Source organism: Ochlerotatus camptorhynchus, unplaced genomic scaffold (assembly GCF_037179485.1).
Source record: "Ochlerotatus camptorhynchus isolate MF236.1 unplaced genomic scaffold, CSIRO-AGI_Acam_v1.1 ptg000367l, whole genome shotgun sequence".
Classification (NCBI taxonomy): Eukaryota; Metazoa; Arthropoda; class Insecta; order Diptera; family Culicidae; genus Ochlerotatus; species Ochlerotatus camptorhynchus.
Genome location: NW_027040855.1, coordinates 6043746 through 6070470, shown reverse-complemented (window position 1 = coordinate 6070470; position 26725 = coordinate 6043746). Strand labels below are relative to the sequence as shown.

The 26725-nt window shown below is 36.5% G+C and overlaps 1 protein-coding gene across 3 annotated transcripts in view; it reads right to left on the bottom strand.

The window, feature by feature from the left end:
- The window catches only part of Mondo (mondo), a 226825-nt gene that overhangs the window by 107104 nt on the left and 92996 nt on the right, over positions 1 to 26725 (bottom strand). For all 3 annotated transcript variants that reach the window (XM_065232292.1, XM_065232291.1, XM_065232293.1), the window contains 2 exons: positions 7956 to 8029; positions 7764 to 7883 (listed from right to left, as the gene is read on the bottom strand). In XM_065232292.1, the coding sequence (XP_065088364.1) occupies positions 7764 to 7883; positions 7956 to 8029 (194 nt within the window). The remainder of the gene's footprint in view (positions 1 to 7763; positions 7884 to 7955; positions 8030 to 26725) is intronic.

The window sequence follows — 26725 nt, the reverse complement described above, 5'->3', positions numbered from 1 at the left end:
CCTCTCACAATACTCGTTTTTACAAAGTTGAATTTAGATTCATATCGCGAATAAGATATTAGAATGAATTTCGGCTTGTAAAAGACTGAACATAGACATTTATAAGGAAATCATGGACCTGAGAAAAATTGAGGTGCATAAAAAATGTTCAAAGTCTTCGACTTGTACAAACTTTGACAATTTTAAGACAATCAATTTTAAAAATCTCGAATATAGTAACTGGAAAGAACACGGCCATAGAAAAGTTTAAACGCGTTTTGGAAGAGCAGTTCCACAACAAATTCCGAATCGGAAAAACTCGACCTTCTCCGATTTTCGTAAAACTTTGCATAATTATGTGTTGACATTTTGGTTGTATAAAAAAAGGCGTCTTTGTAATTGTTTAATAAATTGCAGCACGAAAACTTCACTTCTGACCGAAATGACGTCAACAATTTATTCAAAAATGGAAAAGACACCATTGTGAAAAAATACAAGATTCAAAATGACCGGATTTTTGCAAGAATGTGAATGATTGTCCATAACACATAATTATGTAAATTTTCATGCAAATCGGGGAATGTCAAGTCATTTATTTTTTTAATCCTATTTTGTTGTAAGTTGTAAGATTTTGGTTTATATTTTAAAGATATTGGATTGTATTTTAATGCTGAGACTTCGAAGTCTGGAATACCCAAGTAGTCATTTACTCCGCTAATAGCCCAATAAGGTCCCTTTTGGCAATATGAGGTTAATTTAGGCCTTACATGTTATATATCAGCTGTTTATTGTAAATAGGGCCCTTATCGGGCATTTTACCCAAGTAATAATATTCGATATATATGAATGTAAATTCACAGTCCTAGAAAAATGTTAATGCTTCTGAAACATAGAAAAGATTTCACGATCTTGGGCTTCCTTTATGATGAACTTAGAAAAGATCTCAAGATTCTGCTACTTGATTTTTTGAAGGTTGGACGCATACTAAAGCTACCGGACTTCAAAGATTTTTTTTTTAAATTCAGTTCTTTGAATAAAGCTTGAAAAACTTTCTGGACTAATTTCCAACACCTTAGGCTTGGAAAACTTTCAAGATGAAAAATTAAAGGGTTGTGTCCTAGACACGACCGCAGTATGACGTAGAACTACGCAAAATTGATGTATGTCATGCATTTTTGATTATTATACTTTATCTTAAAGTATTTGAATGTTTCGGTTATGGTTCAAAACTCGTGACAATTCATTAGCATAATCAGACCACGACTCATCTTACGCATGAGATAATGTATTTAAATTTAATGTAATGGTTAAGAATTGACAGAATTTTCCCTACATAACTACCTTGGGTTGATCAATGTTGAGTTATTTTGCTGTGATAAATGTACACTAAATTTGACTTCGACATCGACTACAATAGAAACTGATACTATTTCGTCAAACATTTTTTGTTGAAGATTGCATTTTATGATAACGCAACAGGCAGTTGTTTTACCTGTCAGTAGACGGTACTTTAAACATTGAACAAAATGTTGGTTCATATGTCAACGAAGTAGGGGAGGAAGGGGTAAAACGATCATACGGGGTTTAAACACCTCTTTGTTCTCCAATTTGGAGGGCAACCCTAACATAAAATTACCATGCATCATCAGCGTATTCGTATAATGATTGCATACTGTGACTTTTCTCAAATTAAACGTTTGGTTTCCAATAAGTAGGTGCTTAGTACAACATTAATTGAAAATTAGGGGATTCAGCTATTGGTTCTGCACCTGTTTAATGCTTGATAGTAAACATCATAGTTAAGGTACACCGGTGCAACCTGAAACAGTACGTATCTCTCTTAGTGGAAGTGAATATTCACTGTAATTATTTTTGAGAGGCATTGTCCGCAAACTATATGAGAAATAATCTCAATGATTATTCACTTCCGCTAAGAGCTACATCTACCGTTTCAACTTCGCCACGCGTTTCTTCTTGCCCCGTTGTAGGGTAATGGATTTTGGTTGGACCTATTCATGTCATTTTCGCACTGCGTCTAAATGTATGCCGTGCTTTTTTCTATGAATATTACATATGAACATGAAAAGGTGTGTTTGGTGAAAAAGTCTAACTTTCTAGTTTCTAATAATACTAAAGAATGAACAATGTTCTCAAAATAGGATTTTATTGAAACGCGGGTTCGTAATCACACAAGCATTCCTGAGTAATTGCGATAGTTGGAAACAGTAGATAGAGCTTCTTTCTCTATGATGCACGGTATATGCATTTGGGTTAACATCCGACGTCCCTCCTTTTTTTACATATTCTGCACAAAAATACTTTCTAAGTCCCGCCCTGGGCAGGATTTCCGCCGTTTTTTTATGAATGGGGCGAGATAGTATCTTTTGTGCAAAATAGGTAAAAAAGGATGGACTTCGGATGTTTATCTAATTGCATATATAGAGGTTCCAGATATGTTGTATTTCACCCACAGAATAACATCAAAATATTGTGAGCGATTTTTTGTATCAAATTCGAAGCTCGCTGGGCAGTAGTTGGGTAAAAAAGTTAACGGAATTAAACCTTTTTTACTACATTGTAGTTCAGGTTCAGGTTGTCGTTCTAGAGGGGGGGGGGGGGGTGTTTTGCATGAATTAATTTTCCACGTTTCGTATTAGGGGCTGTTAATTAACTAAGTAGACAATTTTTGGGACTCTTGCTCCCTTGCCCCCTCCTCCCCTCGTAGTTCATGAACAGCCCCTTAGTTGAACCGAACCCAAATCACCTTGAACCACTGACTTGCTCCTACTTACTGCAGGACCAAGCGCCACGCCGTCCGAAGCGGTAATGAGCAGAAGCGCGACAGAAGCGCTGTTTTATATCTTTTCAGAACGATGTGCAACCAAGTGGTATTCGATTATGATGACTGGGTTTGGGAAAAAACGCTTATTTCATGAAAACAGTGATAAAATTATCATTTGCACATTTTTCAAAAGTTTTATTGGGGAAAATTGGAAAATATTTATTTCACCAGGTTTGTAATGTAATATCCTATCGATTGGCGTATTTGGATTTAAATTTCATCTATAAATGACAAAGTTACAAGCGTTCAAAACCTAACACTATTTCACCAAACATATTTTTTGTTTTGCACCCCAGTAAAGTCGACAAAGACGTAGTTCTACGTGAAAAGTAAAAAAGCCAGGATATTGGAACCAATGGATTATTAAAATTTCGGACTTGAAAAAAATTTACCCTCGTCAATCTGTTTAAGAATTGAAATATCTCGTTTTTCCCGGTTGTCTAACATAGTTTTCCCGGATTAATTGAAACAGTTCAATATGCTAGAATACCCCATGTAACATCACAAGTTTTATCGCATGTAAAACCAAAATTCTTACTTGAAGCATAGATTAGGTCAAAATACGTTATCCTCAATGGAATTAATAAGTGAAATGAAAAGAAATAACAATGAGGATTTTTAACAAATTCCAGTAAGATGATTTGAGTATGCAAAGCAAAATTTTAAGAGAAGTTCTTGAAAAAAAAAAATGCTGAGAATTTCTAGATATTTCTGTTTAGATTTTGAAGACAATTCTGAGATGAACTCCAAGGAATTTCTAAGCAATAATCGAATAATAAATTTCCAAACGGGTAACTTTTAAAGATAATTAGGGTAGAGCACTACTTCGTCATAATCGCCCATTTCAGTTCTTTCGATCAGAACAGATCAATAATATCAATGGTTTCACCATGCACAAATCAATGATAGGTTTGTTCCGATGCGTTAGTTCATTAGCTACAACATAAAACCTATTAGAACGCATTGTATGAATATTTACGCTCATTGTTCTGAAAAAAAAGAAGCGCTCCTAGCAAACCCCCTTTTTCAACGTTTATCCGTAGGACGAAGAAAATCTAATGGCGTTTCAATACGTTAGGACGGAATTGAAACTCGTAGAACGAATTTAGCATCAAGATGCTGTATTAGATTTTAAACAATCCCCCTTATTCTGCGAGTCACGTGACTCTCTGTCACCGGTGAGGTGACAATTGTCACCTCGTGTGAGGTGACTCTCCATGTAAATCAAATGGAGAGTCACCTCACACGAGGTGACTATTGTCGCCTCACCGGTGAGAGAGAGTCACGTGACTCGCAGAATAGGGGGGAATCTCTCAACAATTCGTGACTATTTATCAAATCCAACGGTACATATGGAAAGATGAATAAATTTAGAAGTCATTTGTAATAGAAATATTCCATTTTTTGTAGAAACTTGCTCAGAAAAGAGAGGTAAAGCGCGGGTTGTGCTTAGTAGCATGCAGTTTTGGTTACGCAATTCTCATTTGCCAATAACTTTGCACACAGTTGACGAAACATAGTTCTTTTTAAAGCATTAGATAGAAAAGAGTTTAAGCTTGTTATAGATACGTTAAAAAGTAGAGATTTTAATTCTAGTAATAAACTGTATTTGTTTTTGCGTTGTAAAAATGAAGTGAGAAATCCTCGCTGCACATCTCGGACTTTAAGTGTAAAAATTAATTGGTTCAAATGTTAAGATTCACCCACTTTTTGCATATCTATAGTAAAATATGGTCCTAATTTAACAATTACTTTAAAGAAAACAAAATTTCAACAACTGAGTGAAATGTTATTAACAAATGAGCAGTTGGTGTGTACAACTGTGCATGCCAAGCATGCTTAGTAGGACGTAAATTAGATCAAAAACCATATTTATTAATAATAATTAGATAATTATAGATTGAAATCAAAGAATTTCCTAGTTGGGATTCTAAAAATGGTATACAGAGAATTTTATTTATTTATTTCGTCAAGCAAAATTAGACCTGATCTTCTTTAAAGGCTCTTAGGTAAAAACATTGCAATGGAATGCCAGAGACAATACAGTAACCAATTACGCTGATTGTGTGTGTGTGTCATTAGTGTCAACCCTAAACTAGTTATCTACAGCTCTATTTGTTGAAGGACAGCCGAGAAATAGCGGTGGGTTTACGGTAACACCTATCGCATGTACGGAAGGGTTACTGTAATTAAATCAAGGGGAAAGCAAATCTGAAGACAAATTGGGATGACTCTGATGAAATTCTCCAAAAATTTCAATGATATCCAATGAAGCGTTATCTTCCAGCTATATATGTAATATAGACATTGAAAATTTATTAAGGGATTCCGTCATGGAAATTCCAAAATCAGAATAGGGCCTAGGTTTTACAATTCTGAGACTTCGAATAGTTGTCAAATAAAAAATGAAACGAAAAGCGTTCAAAGCAATTATAAAAAGGGCAGTCAAATAAGAAGCGTTTTACTAGCATTGCTTAAACTTTTTTATAGACTCATCCTATGAAGCCCAAAACTATACTGATGAACCTTGAATAATTGATCAACTAACAGCCAAATTTTGATGCACTTTCAAAAAAGTTACAGCTTTTTGAACTTTTTTTTTTACTTTTAAATTTTAAAGATTCTTTTGCATTTGAAAAAATGTCTTTAACCTTAAGATGATTCCTTGCAGAAAACATCGCAATTTACCAAATGAACATATTAAGGATTTTGTGAATGCACGTAGTTGCAACTGCTGCTAGTTGTTTGCTGCGGAGAAGCAAGCAATGTCTTAAATTTACAGATTTATAAAACTTTGCGAAGTGTGATAAGAAAAAGGACTCTACAATACAAGGTAGTTAGCACTATTGGCATTGGACATTTTTCCATCATTTTTATAATTTGCCAAAGGCTAGCTTTGTGCTGTGTGCCGGCATTTATAAAAAACTTTTTTTTTCCTAAAGTAAACTGAATCATATTTACAGAAATGTTGCTCATTTATGTTTCTCATTTTTTACCTCAAATTTAGCCAAAATTGATTCATCATTAACATAGATCAGTAGGTATCCAAAATTGGATCCACCCTTATAAAGAAATCCACCGAACGACCTATTGCGGCTCAAGTTAATGAGAACACTTTTAATATCCTCCAATAATATTTATACAAGGAAGCCTTCAATTTGACTAGCAGTAACAGAATGACGCCACTTCTACTGCAACCATCCAGTGGAATGGATTCATTTCTGTTTCTTGTCCGCGCTGGGAAATATTTTCTTGCAACACCATTCCAGTACAACCGAAACGCAAAACGCTTCGTGATCTGCCCAATTGTTGAACGATATTCTGCGCTGTTGTGGATCTTCTATATGCTTACTGTTATCGTTACCAGCTACAGTAATCTTTTCGAGGCACGAGCCAACTTTCAAACCGTGTCAAACGCCAATACTCTGATTATAGCGATTGTTGCCACCTATTTGGCATACCTGAATGTCTATTGGCACATGGTGAACTACTGGAAACGCCACCAGGCCGTGAAAGTTTTGAACGATGTGGTTGAATTGGCAAAACAGTGCGGCCTTTCAGCAATCGATCCGGCAAAAAAAAAGAGCATCTACTTTATATTAATTTTTATTTTTGATTACTTGATACTGCTCATAACCTATGCAGCTGTATTCATTAGTAGACGATACTGGTTCGGAATAGTACCAACCCTTCTGTATGTGTACTATATGTGTTCCATGTGTGTAGCGTGCTTATATTTGAGTTTGCTGCTCCTACTCATGATTAAAGTTTTCAAACATTGGAGGAAGCAAACGGGGACTGCAATTAGCAATGGTATTCCTTCTGCTTGTTTGATAAGGCTTATAAAACAAGAAGGCCAAATCAGATTAGTTGTTAAGAAACTAATTTCGGTACACACAAACACGATTATCTGTGTACTCAATGTCACGGTGGTCTTCACGTCGAGCAATGGCTTTTACATATACTCGGTATGGCAAGATAAAAATGAATTTAATGGAATTGTACAAATTATCTTTCTGATTGGGTTGGTAATGTGGATGGCAGCATTTTGTTCTTGCTCGTGGCAAATATGCAACGCGTGTCATAAACTTAGCGAACAGGTTAATTCCCTTCCTACACTTTGCTATAACAAAAGACTAAAGTAAACCTTATTTTTCTGTCTATTATTATCTTGCAGGCAAACGAGACGGCTCTATGCACCAGGCACTTCGACGACTACAGTATGAAGAATACAAAGGTAGCCAAGCAGATAAATAAGTTTCTACTGAAAAACTTGCACCAGAAGAAAAAATTTTCCGCATACGGATTTTTCGACATCGATAACAGTGTGATTTATACGGTAAAACTGTCTGATCTTCCCCAAGCTCACGGCGAACAATAGTCCCAGATAACCATGCACTCATTCTCTAATCTTTTGGCAGGTATTTAGCTCCATCATCACCTATCTCGTGATACTGATACAGTTCAAACAACTGGAGAACGATCTGACGCAAGGCAACACAAACGGGTCGGTGACAGCGGGTACCTAAATTACACGAAAACCTTATCGCAACATTGTATGAAATGTACGCAAAAATCTCTGTAGTAAAAAAAAAAATTGTTTCACGTTGTGTACGAATGGCGTTCAATTAGGCAACTTGAGGTCGCAAAAAGAAAAACGTGCCCCATTTGTCACATGAGCCACTCCTCCTAAAATAAATGTGTCTGCCAAGTCCGGACATAGCACAATGGTGATAAGACCGCTTTGATTAGACTAACAGTTAGTATTTTCCAAAGCACTGAAAACCAAGGTCAAATCCGCATAATAAAAAAAAAATGCGCAGGAAAAGACGACTCATCGTGATTCCTTGAAGCACGTGTCTTATCAGCTCCAAGAAGGGATGAGTGAGCGCCAAAGGAGACTCTCTATGAATTACAGTGCAAACAGTATTTTACCACTTACCGTATCTACAATGTTATTAGCACCGAGCGCTTTGTTCACGTAGAACCGACGCCATTTTTTGTACTCAGCCTTTATAACGTTGCACTTTCGCTTCCAATATTTTCCTTCGAGTAAAATTGCCTGGAAATGGAAATGGGAAGAACAACAGTTATTGACGGGGTGACCAGAAAGGTGTGACCAGTCGCTCATTACCTGAGGCGTGTTGTGTACGTCTACGTCTAATGGAGATGCAAACTGGCAGACTAGAGTTTTCCGTTTCATAATAACTGTAAAGGAGAAAGAAGTTTAAAGTTGAAAATGTGTGTAAATGTTGAAATTAATTTTGTGTTGCGTATAAATGTTTAAGTATCATGATCGTGCAAGTAAACTATGGGAATGTTTGTTACACTTATTCCGAAAATCCGGTAAAATTTTATCCAAATCCGAAAGTTGACCGAAAACCCGAAAAAAAATATTTTATATTCAGAAACCCCGAAAGTTGAACCAAATAGAACGTATAAAGAAAACATTTAATTTTCATGCTTTCTCATACACAGCCGAAGAGATCGACTCAAAATTAAGTGGTTTTTCACTCAAAATTGGAAAAACGTAAGTCACTCATAGACTGCGTAAAATCTTCCTAGCTTTTCCTCAAAAATCTACTCGAATATGAGGGAAATTTACGAACATCTTACTTAGTATAGGAGTATACTAAGAGATTGAGTGATACCTCTCTCTTTTTTCCTCATATTAAAAAATGTTTCCTAGAAAATCGGTGAAAATTTTACTCAATTGTGATTTTGTGTGAAACCCCGCTCAATTTTGAGTCGATCTCATCGGCCGCGTACACACGATAAGAGACAGACGCAATGTGATAGCGAATATGATAACTTAAGATTAACAGGCGTATAATGCTACTGGTTTTGTCCTAAGATTCCGGCATAGTTTGTAGTCTTCTTGATATGTTGCTCTTTAACTCTTTAGCAATTCCCTACGAATTCGCAAATCGGTTTATTTTTGTATTTTTTGATTTGATAGAAATTTTTCAGAAACGTTCCTTTTGACCGACTATGATATTTTGCATCTTTATATCGCCAATTTGAATCCAGCCTTATTTTTGAAAAGGGCCTATAGAAAAAGTATCAAGCTTATCTTCATAAATTTTTTACTCAAAAACTGTTTACCCGATCGGTTTGAGGTCTGGAGAAATGTTGCAGATAATGCACGAGATTATTTGAAAAAAAAGCATTCTAAAAAAATTACCCAATTTTTTTTTACTTCAAATAAAATTTTAAAAACATTTAAGGATTTTTTGTATTTTTTTATTTGTTGATATGTTTTAGGGGGCAAAAAATACCATCTATTGCACTATAGGTCAAGATAGAGAAATGTTGGACAAAAAAGTTATAGTTTAAAAAAAAAACAAGTTTCTGGAAAAAAAAACTTGATTTTTTTTCTGGAAAAGGGGGGCGACCCCGGCGTAGTGGTTAACATCCATACCTCTCACGCCAAAGTCACGAGTTCAAATCTCACCCCCGGACAAGTCACAAATGACCCAAGAGTGTTTAAGTGACTATAATAATAAAAAAAAAAGTTTCTGGAAAAATATCCAAAACTTGGTCCAATTACTTTTTTGACTTTATATACTGAAAGTACAACAAATTTACAATTAAAAAAAACACTCACGTATTTTTTTTATGTCGCACCGTTTTCGAGATGTAACGGTTGAAAGTAGATATTTTTAAAATGTTGGTAGTTTCTGGCCATTTCCAAATGTATTTCGCGGTTCTCCAGTTCCAAAAAAAAAATGTTCCAAAAGATCAGAAAATGTTGCAATGAAAATGCTCTTAGTGGCTCGTCAATATATTAAATGTCTTCTCAAATATAAAAATAAAGCAATGCAACCTTGTTTAAGGTATTAACTTGTTGCTAAAATGCTAACCTGCTACATATTGCTAAGCAATTCATGGTAACAAGTGGGTTGGTTTTGAATTACCTACGTCCATATATAAGCCAAATCTGACACTTAATCAACATTAGAATATAATTCGCTGTGCATCTATGAAAGTGACCTGCTTAAGTTCAGTAATTCAGAAGACGAAGTGGTAGTTAAAATGAATACTTTTCAACGAAAACGAACGAGAACGTGAACATCCGATAAAAAATGCAAGGGAACTATACGTTTGGGCTTAGAAGCGAAAAGAGGATCAGTTGACTCAAATTTTCTTTTGTTATGCAACTAATTAAAAATATGAAATTCATAAGCACGAGCTCAACGAACAATATTCAAGGGCTGTAACCATTCAAGGAACTCAAAATTATCACTAATTTATTCCTATTTCTGAAAGACAAATAGAAGTCAGACACTTTTCAAACTGTAATAGACGCATTTCGCGCCAAATCGTATTCGGAGCTGGCAGCACCCTCTCAGATTTCAATGAAACTTTCTGGATGTGTGGACCTTGACTAAATATGCCACTTTGCATACTTAGTTTTCCAAAAATTTATCTAGACTAACATTTGAGAAGGGCCAAACTTTTTCTGCCGATTTTTTTCAAAAAAATATTTTGGAAAAATGACAACTCCTACAAAAATGTGTTGTATGGATGACTTTTAGGAAATTATCCAAGTTATCGAAAAAAAAACTGGAAAAAATTTCATTTTCAGACAAAATTGAATCGCAAATTGAGCTCCATTGGATTCTGAGATGATTTTGAGCTTCACTGGTTTAGTTTTGTGTGAAAAAAGCAAATAAAAAAAAAATCAGTTCAGACATGAAAAAGTTTTTGTAAGAAAAGCTTTTTTTTTCCTTAAAAGTGCTCATCTCGCGATGTATGAACGGTTGGTAGTAAACATAATTACCTATCTTGAGGCAAAGTTTCATCCAAATCAAACATGGCCATTTTTTTTTAAATCGACCTCAAATTTTAAAAATCGATTTTTTTCAGTGTAGGTCTCAAATGAAATTTTTTCCAGTTTTTTTTTTCGATAACATGGACAATTTCCTAAAAGTCATCCATACAACACATATTTGTAGGAGTTGTAATTTTTCCATAATATTTTTTTGAAAAAAATCGGCAGAAAAAGTTTGGCCCTTCTCAAATGTTAGTCTAGATAAATTTTGGAAAAACTGAGTATGCAAAAGTGCTTATTTAGTCAAAGTCTACACATCCAGAAAATTTTATTGAAATCTGAGAGGGTGCTGCCAGCTTCGATTCGATTTGGCGCGAAATGCGTCATAATGAAAAGAAAATTGTTGATATTACTAAGAATTAAAGTATGGATTTCTATTACTACTATACCAATCCAACAATGTAAAAATAAATGAAATCATTCTCGAAAAATCGCAATTATATGTTCTTTGCATATGCTAACGAGCGAAATAGGGGAATTTACGTATTCTCGGCAACCTAAGCAGCGACCTTCTTTCTATAGCCTTTTTCTCTAAGGAACGGACACATATGCAGTATTGGTTTGTTTACAATCTTTTGCTGCCAGCTGCTCTAACAATTTCAGTCGAAAGAATTGTCAAAAACTGTTTTGAAACGCTTTTACAAAGCTCCAATCTTCTCTAGTGAGAGCGAGTATTGTCGGCAATCAGTTTTTCTTCGGCAACCGTTCCATTTGAACTGCATGTAAATCTGCTGTTCTATTATCGGCAACTCGAAATCAGCTACAATTTGTAGTGCGTGTGTTGCATTTCAAGAAAACCTTGCTAGATTGCTTTTTCTCAGTGGTAAAAATATAGTCAAATTGAAGCTGAAAGTATAAAGAATCGTTTGCATGCATTTACCGAAGTGTTTTCGTAAGAAAATCCAGTGAAAATAGTGTTTCAATTTGTGTTGCCGAAAATAGTCTGTCATGCCGAAGCCGTCATTTCCCCTATGTATTTTCAAGAAAATAAATTGTTTTAAAATACACATTTACACATTCCGGATAATTTAGATCATATCAATGAGCCACCAAGAGCATTTTAATTGTAAAATTTTCTGATCCTTCGGAAAAAAATATTTTCAGAACTGGAGAACCAAAATCAAAATAACCAAAAATTACCAACATTTTAAAAATATCTACTTTCAAACCGCTACATCAAACTTTATCTTTTTCTATATGCACTTTTCAAAAATAAGGCTGTATTCTAAATGGCGATATGAAGATGCAAAATGGCATTGCCGGTCGTAAGGAACGTTTCCGCAAATTTTCAACCAAATAAAAAAATACAAAATTAACGCATTTGCGAATTCGTGGGGTATTGCTCTCTTGTCTCTTTGCATACGAATCTTGCTCCTCTATTTTTTTTTTTCTTGATTTGTTTTCCGTCGATCTTTTTTTTCCGTACTGAGTACCAATGTTACCAACGCCAGGGAGGCAGCTCCCACACCTGGACCCTACCTATCGACCTATCAACCCATAGACCGGGGACCAACGACCTTACTTCTACTCCGAAGGAAGGCGTGATCAGAGATTTTATGCTTCAGAAAATCCCGACGGCGCACAGTGGCACGAATATGAATAAAGACGGTCAAAAATATTTTCTACCCTTTTTCGACGTTTTAGAGACTGGGTGTCTTGCGAGAAGTTGCTCAAAATTATATCTCGCATCTTTTGAAATACACACCTGAATAATCTTTAAGCTAGTATTACACATCAAAATTCTAACTTCTTCCAGTTAAGAGATAATGGTTCCATGTCTTGGACAAAGTTGTAGAGCAGTTGATTTTATGAACATTTGCTAAAGACACCAAATTTCTACATCATAACTCTGTAGAGCTATAATAGATTTTCTTTTAAGACTACCTTAATATTGGTTTTTTGAGTTAATTAGTGTTTTTTTCAAATTTGATCAATTTATCATGTTCTAAGAAATTGTTGGCATCATTAAAATATACAACTTTGCTGAATACACTAATGCTTTTCATTGACATCAATGTGATATACAGCCCATCAAGCGTTTTAGTGACGTCATATTCAACGGCTCAAAAAGAGAGTGGGCGGGCCTTGGCGGGGTCTTAAACTGGTTGTATTTTGAAGATTACCTTATAAAATAGTACTTCTGAAAATTTCAGCGGTGGGTACTGAGGGGTACCTAGCCAAATCTCGATTCGAAAATGTCACCATCAACATATGAGTATCAATATTGTCCCAACGCTAAAATTTTCAGAAGTACTATTTTATAAGGTAATCTTCAAAATACAACCAGTTTCAGACCCCGCCAGGGCCCACCCACCCTCTTTTCGAGCCGTTGAATATGACGTCACAAAAACGCTTGATGGACTGTATATCACATTGACGGTGTGTGATTTTGGTGGTTTTCTCGCTTTGTGGGAAGTTTTCCGAATCGAGAAGGAAACGTGATTCATCGTGTTTGCAAGCATCAGAAGAGATGTCACTATCTGCGTACTTGTTTTATTTTCTTCGCGTGTGTTCCCGGACCAGAAATTTGTGGCATAGTGAAGCGATCGATGCCTGCGTCGGAGGTGTTGGGTTTTTAATCGTTCTTTGATGGTATTGGAGATCAGATGCACTGAAGAGTCTGCGCATTCTGCTGTGAATCCTGCGGTTTGCTTCCAATACAGGAACGCAGGCGAAAGAGTGGTAAATGGGTTCAATGCTTCAGTGTGAAAAGAAAATGCGCGCTGGAAAGTACTGGCAAGGATTATGCATGAAACAGCTTCGAAAACATGGAACGACAGGATTATTGCAGATAGTCTTGGTGCGATCTTTCCTTTTGGATTTATTTAATTTTGTTTACATTTTCACATAGTCTTTACTTTATATTGCCGAAAAGAGATTCCTAAATATATTCCATTTCCTACTAACACAAATGTTCCCTCCCGTGGCATCTATGAAGGTAGTATGGGTTCCCTGCACCTTCTTAAGTAGATGTTGGACTGATTTTCCTTCCTAACCCCTGCGATTGTAAGGATTAGGATTGGGCGATCTTGGATCGATCTTTGGAAGATCGATCTTTTTCATCCCGATTTCCAATTTTTTAGATCGATCCTTTGTCCATGAAAAGATTGAAAAAATCCATCTCTTCTCCCGATCTTTTCGATCTGCAAAAAACAAAAAGGTTAATTTTTTAAGTGTATTTAGATCGAAAAAAGAATTTACTCTCACTCCAGACTGCGTAGTAAATTTAACGATCATAACGTCAACATCAAGATCGCTCCCTACAAAGACGGCACTATTTGCGTTTCCGATATTTACGAATACAGCAACACAGCACTCCCTCCTGTGCTCATTGCTCCTTACCGTCACGACAACATTTAATTGAATATTATAAAGGAAAGAACTTCTTAGGGTACGAAATCAAAAGATCGACCTACCAAAGATCGATTATTTGGTACCGATTTAATCAGTGGATCGATTCTAGAGCCAAATATAAGATCGATCCGTCAAGATCGATCTTTCTTTGAAGATCGCCCAATCCTAGTAAGGATTTGGTCAGGTGTATAATGCGATGCTTGATTTGCTGATTTTGATGTGTGGGAAAAACCACTAGTTCCAAGTGTTTTTTCACGGCAATACACGATATTTCCTGCAAAATGTATTGGTTGACCATTATATAGCCCCTCACGATTTGTGCAATCGCTTATGCTATGCTATGCTATTTTTAAATTGTACAGGAATGTCCCGGCAAAACATGCATCAGAAATTCATCAGATATTATTGAAAGAAGATTCATCACACCTTGAGATAACAAATGTAATGATAATTTAAAAAAACGGATGAAGCGGAAACGGATACATTAACGATATAGGAATAACGTCATCATCGCTTGCAATAAAAGAGCAATTTGATACTATTTCATGTCGAGCAAATACAGAATTATTCCGTCTACTCGCTTCAATTTCTCGGCTCCTGCATCCAAATGCAATCAATTTTAAAAATTATCCAATTTCGTAGCTTGTGAAATAAGAAACTTTTTTCACTTTTTTTCACTTTTTTAGTCATGAACAAATTTGAGTTCAATATAAAGCGTTAATTCGGACTATTATGCTTCAAGCAATAACAGTTTAAAAAGTGGAAGTCAAATGGGAAGCGTTAGATTAAAATTGCTCGAACTTTTTACAGACTCCGATAAATCTTGAATAGATGATGCACTAATAGCCAAAATTTCAGAAAATTTGATGCTCATTCTTAAAAGTAACAGCTCATTGATTTTTTAAATTAGATTACAAAATTATCATGATATACTGTGGCCGATACTGTTGAATGGAATTTGAAATACCAGAAGCAGGGCGTCACAATATCAGCTTCAATCGACCAAATCTATGCGACGAAGAGACTGCTGGCTTTCTTTTTCTGTTAAAGTCGAACAGCTTCGCAGCATTCTAGAACCTCAGTCGGCGTGTCCACACAAATGTTCAATCGCTTGTCTCTCTTTCTCCCGTCGCTCCATTGGTCTTCCTTTCAAGCTTCGGTGAAACGGATGAGCGAAAGAGCGCTCCACTTTGATAGTTTTCTCTTTCATGAAACACATCAACAGAGGTTTCATGACGTATAGACGGAAAATGAAATAACACATTTAAAACATTTCTCACGTGAAAACACTGGAAGATTACACGTAATATTTTTAATTTATCTTCCATCCATATATTTATCTAAAAAAAATTATCGAAAACGGGACATAACGCATTTTAAACAAATTGAAAGAGCGGTGATAGAGACTTCGTGAAAGGGGATTGAAAGCCATAATGAGGTTTCGTTTAACTAGAAAATCGACGTTAGTTACATTGAAAGCGATGAGCAAAGCAACGACGAGAAGTTCCACAGCCAGCCTTTCCTTCTAAGCGTCCTGCTTTTTTATTTTCGTTTCTTGCTGATAGTCTAGCTAGGCGTTATAGAATTAATAGACTCATATACATTTAAATATTTCTGAACAACATGGTATATATCTAGAAGTAAGTTTAGATTTTAAAGTTTTTTTTTCAATATATTTGACAATTGGGTTGTTTAACTTCGAAAAATATACCGATTTTTATACATCATCTGATAGTGTTTCGTTTTCTGAGCACAACGATATTTTTATCGATTCCGTAGAAATTTATCTCGATTTTTAATCAAGATTTAATTTTTTAATCGTTGACACTAAATCTATTCGATGACAGCTCGCTCCCATACATAGTCCCACCAAGGGGCGCTAAGATGGTGATTTTTGCTAGTGTAATCGTACTTATTTAAAATAGTTCCAGTGTACCAAAAATGATAAAATTTTGGATTTCGGTTCCATTTTTAATGCAGATAACAAATATGTATTTATCTCAATACCCCTAAACAACCCAGTTCATCTTCAGGATCTTAAAAGGTTTGGAATCTTGGTGGGTTTGAATTTTTTTTAACATTTTAATGCTTACGAATATTGGAAATTTGCACAAATCCCGGATCGATTTTCAAGTCCTACAGGTAAAATTTTGGTTTGGGTTTTGAAGCTGATCATTTTTCATTTTTCTATGAACGGATTTTTTTTACGAACTCCGGATCTCGATTTATTATATTTTAAGTAATTTTTCAGAACCCCAAGATATCAAAAGTCACATTATGCATTTATTCCTTTAAAATCTTAAAACGACTGTTATCATAACAACACTTAATTCAAAATTATAAAAAAATAATTAGTGCGAAACCTTGCAAATCTTTCTAGTTCAGAATATTAAAAATATTAATAAATCCGGAATTCGTCAAAACTCAAATGATCCAAAAGCATATTTTTTAAACCTTGGAATTTAATAAAAAAAAAACTAAGTTTGCGATCTTCAAAATTCTCCTAAGTACAAAACCTGATGAGATGGATCAAACCGCATTTAACCGTCTGTGAAGACAGTTGCAAAGGAGAAAAAGTAAGAAGCCTTGAAACTGAAATATGTCCCAGAACCTTGAAGAAATGGTTCATGTTCATGTCCAAAGAATTTTCCCCGACATTAAACTTTTATTTGGAAATAAAAGATGCCAAAGACATCATCACATTCAAAGAGGAAACACAGATATTCCATACTTGGTGTCAAAAAAGCCTGCTACAATTATATATAAAAAATGTAACTCAATTACCATTAGTAGAAAACGAATCCTATCCGATATAACAATCATTCATTACCGAATTACCGGTTTTATAAAAACCACCCGGTAATGAAAACCCTATCTACAATGTACAAAATTCTTGTACTAACAGTCGAGTATTAATACAAGACACAACAATCGCAATATGACTGGTGCTGTAAACATTCTTGTGTTCCATTTCACTACGGTGTCTTTGGTTGAAAAACATTACATATTATACAGACATATGCGTCACTGAAACACCCACCGAACGAAACCTTACATGCTCCTCTTTCGTTTGAGGCTAGTTTTCAAATATTGTATCGGGGTCATTTTTCCATACTTATTTTGGTCTTAAATGGGCCCGGTGACATTTTCTTACTAGTCTTTTACGAAAGGGGTGAGTCTAAACTTTCATTTGGTAAGTAATTTTTTTTTATAACATATTCATCCATATTGGTAAGTAATTTTTTTTTATAACATATTCATCCATATTTTGCTTTCAAAGAATAAACACACTAAGATTATTTTACAGATTGCTGTGAAATTTTGTCGAAATCTCAACAGTTGAACTTTCGGCAAACAGTCAGTGATTTTTCACAGTTTTCCTGTAATATTTCACGGAAATTTCGTGAAAAATTAAAGGAAAACTGTGAAAAATCACCGAACTGTTTTCCGAACGTTCAGCTGTTGAGATTTTGGTAAAATTTCACAGAAATCTGTGAAATAATCTTAGTGTGAATGAAATATTTACAGCAGTGTGCACTCGGGTGTCGACAGAAGCAGACCACTCTCAATGTGTGTCGCGCAATTGTCTGTTTACTCGTCAGCAACAATTGTGTGGTCCTCCCCATTGTTCTTCACCAGCAGTTCTTTCAGTCGATGCGTCGTCGACTTCGGAAAGCAACCGTATAATGATGAATGTGTGAGTACTAACCACGTTTTGCGTCCATTGCTGCAATGAAAGTGCTCTGACCCCCGTTGGCGATGCTGCCATACAATAAAACCACTGGAAGCGGCTCCCGTTCTGGTGGAGGAGGCTTATTGGATAGTGGAAGATAAAATGTTTATTGTGTTGTGCCTTTTGACTATAGTTTTAAGATGTATTGTATAGTGATCTAGAATCCTCGGCTCTGTAAAGTTAATTCGGTTGAGCCTTATCAAATACATTAATAAGCAAAAAATAAATCTTTACAGCCAGTCTCATATCTTTACACGATCTAACATGTAAACTTGTATATTTAACGTTCCATTTATGTGCATCAAATTTAACAGATGTTAATCTAAGCAAGGGTACCAACAGTTTTTTTTCAGTCCTAAGTACTCTATTATGAAGTATGTGAGAGGGAAATCACAAATCGTGTGTCATCAAAATACCAGGAATGTTGAGAGATTGAGCTCGTGAGAGAGATAATATTGTATTCATGGTCACTTATTGTCTGTAGCATAGACATATATCTATAATGTGACCCGCATAATTTTATATCATTTGCACATGTTCGCTAATCACCACAACCGTGCATAGTTGCTATCTAACATCGACTGTTAGGTCATCATTAATGCCAGTGACGTCAAGGTAAAACCGCAAGCTTTATCGCGTGTCTTGGCATACGTCAACCACCGGAAGCATAACGCCGTGGAACCAAATCAATTATCTTCAATTATAAGCTACTAATTGTACACTCCACGGCGTTGATAGAGAACATTTGATGAATTATCATGCTAATCATACTAACTTACACAGATAAAAATTCTGAATTTTAATTGTGATGTAAACATTCATTCACGTAACCTTGTATTTCATTTCATGCAACCGAGCAACTTGTAAACAATGTTGTTTACAAAGATGGGCTTTTGTATACAATATTTGCTACATTGCATGAAATGTCTCAGAACTTTACATGATTTATAATGTAAACTTATATGATATGTGACGCTCCATTTATGTGCATCAAATTGAACAGAAATTTACACTACTTTTTCGAACTGTGTACTTCTCACTTTTTATTTACTCACCTATCAATCGGTCCCTCACTCACTCTCTCTTTCTCACCCTATCCTTTGATCACCCCATTTTTGTTCGATCCAAAATAAAAATGAGCATAACGGACAAATGTTTATATACACACCAAAAAATTATGAATTTTAATGGTGATGTAAATATCCATGCATGCTCAAATTGAAGCATGTAAACTTCCTTTTCACGTAAACTAGCAACTCGCAAGAAATATTGCTTACAAAGATGCATACAATATTTAGAATATTTCATTAAAAGACTCATAAATTTACACGATCTGCAATGTGAATTTGTATGATATGTGACGCTCCATTTATGTGCATCATAGTGACAGAAATTTACACTACTTTTTCGAACTGTGTAGGGTAGAGCGCTACTTCGTCGTAATCGCCCATTTCCGTTCTATCGATCAGAAAAGATCAATAATATCAAAACAAAAGAAGCGCTCCTAGCGAATCCCCTTTTTCTACGTTTATCCGTAGGACGAAGAAAATCTAATGGCGTTTCAATGCGTTAGGACGGAATTGAAAATCGTAGAACGAATTTAGAATCAAGAAGCAGTGTAAACCATATCTCGACAATTTGCGACTCTTTATCATATACAACGGTACGTATTTCCTTTATTTAACGTCGGTCTCTGTTCCACAATCTAGTGCCAATCACCGACGGACATCGATTGCCATCCATTGACGGCAATCGAATGTGCAAGAAGGCAGCTTCCACACCTGCGTAGACAACGGTACGTATGGAAAGGTAAATAAATTCAGAACCCGTTCAAAAAAGAGAGGTAAAGCGCGGGTTGTGCTTAGTAGGACGGAAATTAGATCAAAAACCCTATCAGGGCAGGGTTGCTTCTACACTTGCTATAAAAAAAAATGATTTTCTAAATTATAAAATCATGAAACGTTTTAATGCTAATTATTAGACTCGTAAGTTGCAAGAAGAGGCTGTAAAGTATATGTTGGACACATCAAACTTGTCAATATTTCATTCAGAGTGTCACAATCAGCTGTTTTACGATTCACGAATCATAAAATCGCTGATTTTGACGCTCTGAAAAAGAAAATGACAGTCAAACACATACTTTAAAAACTCTGCTTGTATTTTAAAAGTACAACATATAATGAACTCATAATTCCGAAAAACAGTCTTTTAAAGCAAGCGAGCGGAAGCAACCCTGATCAGGGTACATGGGGATTCACCCAAGGGAGAATTGACTTTTTGTCAATTGAATACATTTCCAATAAATTTTCGTGGATTTATCTAGCAGCATTGCTGTTTGAGGCATAGAACTAGCAATGCTGATCAACAGATCCTCGAAAAATAAGTTACAAACATATTGTCAATGCCAGAAAGAAATTTACAAGATGAATACCCCCGGCGTTGCTAGGGAAAATTTAATCCATCAATATGCTAACTCACTCCTCGCTACTCACTCAATCACTTATCATTTGCTTACTTCTCACGCCCTGGAGTATACCCAAGCAGCACACTTGTCACTGAACAATTGTAGTAACTTAAGTGCAACGTATTCCAGTCACAATCAAGTTACAGCAACTTATTTGCTTATTTGGAAGCAGTGTTGGCAAAATCATCAATCAAATTATATTTTTCCGCTCACACACGATCTCAATATCACGCGTGATATTGGAACAAAATATCATGCTTGATATTGATTTTACAAGCTACTTTATAATTGCGAGACTATTCACAACGTGCAAAAATCAAGCGGAGAGTTGACTAGATACAAAAATGATTTCGTTGCACATCGTTTTCTTAGAAAGAGAAAGTATAGTTTGCTATCTCTTTTTACTGTTCACCAATGGCAGACACGAAGTGACTGCTGCCAGTCGTTATGGAAGTTTCGGTTGCGTTCGGGTGTAAAGCAAAAATCATTAAACTCAATCTCACCACAGTTTGTTGAGATTTGCAGCTGGTGAGTTTTGTTAGTTTGATATTCCGAGGTGCGATATCACAGCTTGCAAAATCAACCGCAACTGTATGCTTGTTGATATTTGTCTACGAAAATCAAGCGTGATCTTAGGCATTGGTGATATTTGATTTTTTAATATTTTCCCAACACTGTTTGGAAGTGTGCTGCTGGTATAATTCACTTACCACACTCATAGTCTTCTTCTCTCAGTTTCCTTTTTTTATTAGAGAGACCTTTAGCCTTGGGTTGGTTCGTCTCTAATCTCTCACTTTCCTTTCGCCCTTATATTCTCAGTCAATCAAAAAGAAAGAGAAGAAGATAGGCGTTACGGACTAGCTTTCGTATTTATACACTGAAAACGGATCATACTCAGAGTGTGAGTCACTTTTACTCATCAAAATGGATAAATTTCCAAAAGCTTAGGTCACTCAGCACTTAGTGACCTACGCTGTTAGAAATTTATCCATTTGAGTAAGCAAAAATGACTCACTCGCTGAGTAAGATTCATTTTCAATGTATATTAGATAATTTATTAAGAAGAAGATAAGAAAAAAACAGACGAATTGAACCCGCCAAGGATCTATGAGCTCTGTTCCTTAATCCAAATTATAACAATGATCAAAAGAGTTATGTCAGATCAGTGCCGGATGTAACGATTGCTTTTCATCAGGGTGGCCACAGATTTTAATTTTAAAAATCCCGGTTTCGGTTCGGTTTTAAAAATTTTCCCGGTTATTTTTAACAACTATATATTCAAATTAGCTTTAGCATGGAACCGTAATAAAATGTGTACCAACTAACCAACACCAAATATTTCAAAGAAACATAAAAAAGTAAAACGAAGTTGTGTTTAATAGAAAATGTTCGGATTAGTTTATTAAAAACGTAAGGAGAAATAACACACTTTACTTCCTCAGCTCACTCAGTTTTGCGTCCAAAGTAGCAGCCTTTTTCTCTGCGTCCGACAAAAGATTAGCTTTCTTCATTTGTAGCTCCTTGATTGATCCCTCTTCCGGTTGGCTTCTTTATCTTTGGCGGAATTCCATCCAAATATTCCTGGTAACGACTTCGTGCACATCTGCAATATTGAATGAGCTGCTTGTCAACCTCAATGTTAGATACACCACCAGCAGCAATGATCCCATGATGTACTATTCGTTGTGCTACCAGACCATCTTCGGACTGGCTAACCACTAGGCACTCCTTATTAACGGAGAATCCTCGCTCCTGAGCTGCATTTCCGTGGGATAGAATAAGGATTTTCTTGATAAACGATTGCAAATTATTAAGCTGTTTTCCGGAATCGGCTATTGTCTTCAACCAAAAGCTGTCAACTCGTGTCTCCTGCCTGAGGGTAACTTTAACAAGTTGTTTTGAAGAATGCCATTGCAGAAAGCTGCGAATATTCATTCTTCAACATGTCCACAACAGGCCCTGCCAAATGATGACGATCGACCAAGTGCTCCAACAAAACTCAAGCCGCTTTCTTGCTGCCGGAGAGTTTGCGATCACACTTGGGTTCAAACAAGAAACATACCTTGTTAAGGTATACCGAAGTGGCGATCGGTCAAAACATTTATTCTAAAACGCAACGTAATAGTTTTTGTAGTCATTGCGAAACACCAAGAGTTTTTATTCAGAGATTTTTTTTTCGCATTGCTTCCGCTTTCACAGCAAACCCGATATCCACATCAGTTGCAGCAAGAAGCTTGTTTTGATCCAACTCGATCTCAGTTAGCGCCTTAGGTTTTACATTAAGACGATCTGGTTTTACCACTCGGTGCACCACATTCTTAACACCGTTCGTGAGTTCGTCACATAGAAATGGAACAAGAGGGGCCTCTAGTTGGAATTCTTTCAAAAATGGCTCCACACTTGCTGCTGAAGTACCGTTGAAAAGGCTTTAGAATTGAAAACTGCCTTGAAACTCCTTTTAAAATCAGGATGCGCTTCGTTTCGTGCCGATACTTCATGCCTTTAACGTATTTTCTCAAATGGGGTAGCATGTCTAAATCTCGTCCTGCCACCCGTTGGTTTTCCACCCATCTAACCCCACAAAACTTTAATGGCAACAGCGTGCTACCAGTGACTGCAATGAATTCTGCCCGTCGTATGGGGAATACCTTTAAGCAGGTAGTATAAAGACATCAGAAATTGGTGAATGCCTCAATCCATCTTCTGCATTCCACTTTTGAAGGAATCGTGAACTACATGAAAGCCGCAGCTGCTAATGTTAAGTAAACTGAAAGAACTACTCTCGCGCATCGCTTGCAAATCAGAGCACAAATCGCTTTGTAGTCGCCAATTAACGTTAGGTCCGTCCATAGATACCTGAACGATCTTTTTCAACAACCCGGGGTAAGCTTCAAAACAATGCTTAATTCCTTGCATCAGATCCACTGCACGTGTCGATGACAGAAAAGCTGATCCTACATATCTGATCTGCACTTCTTGTTTACCTTCACCCCAAAATCGAATACCAATATCAAGCTGCTGACGTTACACAATTTTGTTCAGGGTTTCATTGAATGAAAGAACGATCTCGGTGCAACTTTCAACCTTGGACAATAACATCTTCTTAAAGTAAAAGGCTCATCTCCATCTTTGAAGCGATTTGGCTGTCTGGAAACATCTTTAGAAACAGCCCGGTACTGGTACCTGCACTACGGTATGAACGATGCGTGGCCACAATTTCAAGCGCCCACAAAATTTCAGCAGTTGTTACCACGTCGTTTAGAAAATACTTTCGCATGACAGGTTGCATCCCTCGTACCTCAGAAGATGAAGTTGAAGCAACTGGTTGATTTGGCTCACCAGGTAAATCTGAAGCCACAGATGCAATTTTATCATTTTTTTTGACCACCTGGAAGTAAACCCATAATCCATAGTTGGTATAAAATTCAAAGAATACTTCCGTTTTCAGTTTATGTGGTATAAAATAAATTAACCTGACTTAGACATAACAAAAAAATATCAAACATTAAAAAATAACTACCTGCCAGTACCTTTACTTACTATCGCGGAGGTAAACGATATCTTCGAATAATAAATAGCTCAGGTCAGTTTTTGTGCCAAAAAATTTAGCTTTAAAGAACATGGTTTTTTTCGGTGGTGTAGTGGTAAGCGTAATTACCTCTCACCCCAGCAGACCTGGGTTCAATCCCAGTCGGCGCCGCCGGGATGTTCTGAGGCATAACATTTCTGATCACGCCTTCCATCGGAAGGGAAGAAAAACCGTTGGTCCCCGGTTCATGAGTTGATGGGTCGATAGGTAGGGTCCAGGTGTGGGAACTGCCTCCCTGCCGTTGGTAGCATTGGTGCTCAGCACGGAAAACAAGATCGACGGAAAACAAATCGAAGAGTTTACATTGACACATTGTTTGAGTTTGCACTGTATTGGAGGAACTAGTTCAAAAAAAAAAACAACTCTTGTGCAGACTTAAAAATCCACAGCCAACCGTTTTCGGATTATATGGAATTAAAGAAAAATATGGCCTTAAAATGTTATTTTTTTACACTCTTCCCCTTTACTTCCCCACAGATCCCCTGTGATGAATATTGAGAATTATGTACAATGATGCAAATTTCAATATTTGACAGTTTGCAAATTTTAAACGCAATTTTTAGCGCCTAGCGGTGCCGGTGGTGTAGTGGTAAGCGTGATTATCTCGCACCCTAGCTAGCCTGGGTTCAATCCCAGTCGGAGCCACCGGGATGTTCTGAGACATAACATCTCTGATCACGCCTTCCTTCGGGAAGTAAGGGAAGTAAAGCCGTTAGTCCTCGGTTCATGATATGATGGGTCGATAGGTAGCATTGGTGCTCACCACGGAAAACAAGATCAACGGAAAACAAATCAAGGAAAAATAATAATTTAGCGCTTGGGAAATTTTAATGTTTGAAAACCGCTGAATTTTTATGCCTATCAACATTATCTCCGAAATTCGTATCCAAAGCCAACGTTTTCTCACAAATAATCTCTGTTTGATGCATCGACATCAGGAAAAAAAAATACAACCCTACACCCTAGAAAAAATCTATTCAGAACGGTAAAAACGACTTTTCAACTATATTTCTTCAAGTCCATATAACTCGCAAACAGTAGGCTGTGGAACCTTGACGTTCACTGAGGCAAAAGAACGTAAGAATTCCATAAGAACCACTTATGAATTTTAGCCACAATAAATCTGTATGAATTTCATTGATTTGCCTTATGAAAAATAATATCGACAAAAAATAATAAAACTGAGCAGACTGGAACCGAACCATGGACGTTGAGATTAAGAGTCCTGTGTCTGGACCACTCGTCTGTCAACGCTTGGGTAAATGGATTGACTAATGGCGTAGAAGAGCTACCTCATGTAAGACGAAAATTTTTCATAAGTCGTGCTTATGAAATTAATATGTGCCGTTCATAATTCGAGCCTTATGAAATTCTTAAGTCTATTTGCCTAAGTGTTCATTAAGGTCAATCATGGCAATAATTTCAAGATGAACAACCCTGCCCAAGACGTCAAGTCCCTTAAACGTCAGAGGAAAGAGCCAGATTTTGGCGCCACCCATGCGTAAGAGCTCCGAACTATTTCTTAGCGTTAGCGTTGTTATGGTATACTTCGTAGATTGGATACTAGCGACACTCACGTCTCTTCTGAAATTCTCAGTTAGACTACTTTCAGGAATAATGCTTGGTTCCATTGGTTCCAATCTAAACATTGTAACATTGGTTCCAATCTAAACAAGAGTAACAGAAGCATGACTGTCGCTATTCCCGGCCACGCCCATCTTTACCATAACTAGGGATAGGGAAGGAAATGTTGATGTAGTACTTACTTAACGAGAGGCCACCGACTTAGCGACACCCTCATAAGTGCTACGGAGTTGGAGGGTTGGGTAGGGTATTCGGTTAGGATTCACCTCAAGTTGGCGATGCAACCAAAAGTATGTATTGTTTATTTGTTGTTTATTTAATCTCTCGATAGCCGGCTATCGAAAGAACATATTAATTTTGTTTAGTGATAATGAATTTTAAGAGTCATGACGGAGAGCTTGGGATTAAACCCATAATTTTCTGCTCAGTAAGCAAAAACGATCCCTCCAGGGTCATCGAGCATCTCAGAACCATAACGCTTTGCGACAATACAGGACTACGTTTTCGCTTGATATGCAAATAGTTTCCGAGGTTAATGTTCAATATCAAATATACAAATGACGGTGGCGATTTATTGTGCGCTGGAAGAGCTTGGGGTTAAATCTATGATTTTCTGCTCAGTAAGCAAAATCGATCCCTCCAGGGTCATCGAGCATCTCATAATCCACAGCGCTTCGCGTCAAAGTACGAATACATGGATGAACTATCTATTATTGAATAACTATTATTTACGATAATTACATGAATAAATAAAATATAAACTACAAACAAAACGTGACTGTTAAAATCTCAAAAAGATATTCTCACAAATATATTTCACGCCACCAGGAATCTCAAAACCATTAGACGTTATAATGGTACTCTGCACATGTTAGACACAAGAAGAGGTCAAAAACAAGCGTCCGAAACACAAAACCCGTCAAATCCACTTGCAGTCACAATCAACGATTCTACGAATCGCGGGCGCTCACGAATCATAAAACCGCTGACTGCGACACTCTGAAAGCGAAATTGACAGGCTCTATGCGTCAAACACCCGCCCTCCAATCTCCTTCCGCATCCAACAGCACAAATCTCCATTACAACATCTAACGAATTCAAAACTCCGAAAATCACTCATCTATAGCAAGTGAGTGGAAGCAACCCTGCATGCAACCATTCTTCATGATACACTTTTTCTGCCTATCTTTCTATTAGGCCTGTGGACATGCGTTAGCTTCGAAACTTCTAACCAAACTGGGTAAATTTTCAGATCACAAAAAAAACTTGAAGAAAACTTTCAAAGGTAATTACAAGTAAAGTAAATATTGATTATTTTACGCAAAAACGAGCAAGTAATATTAAAT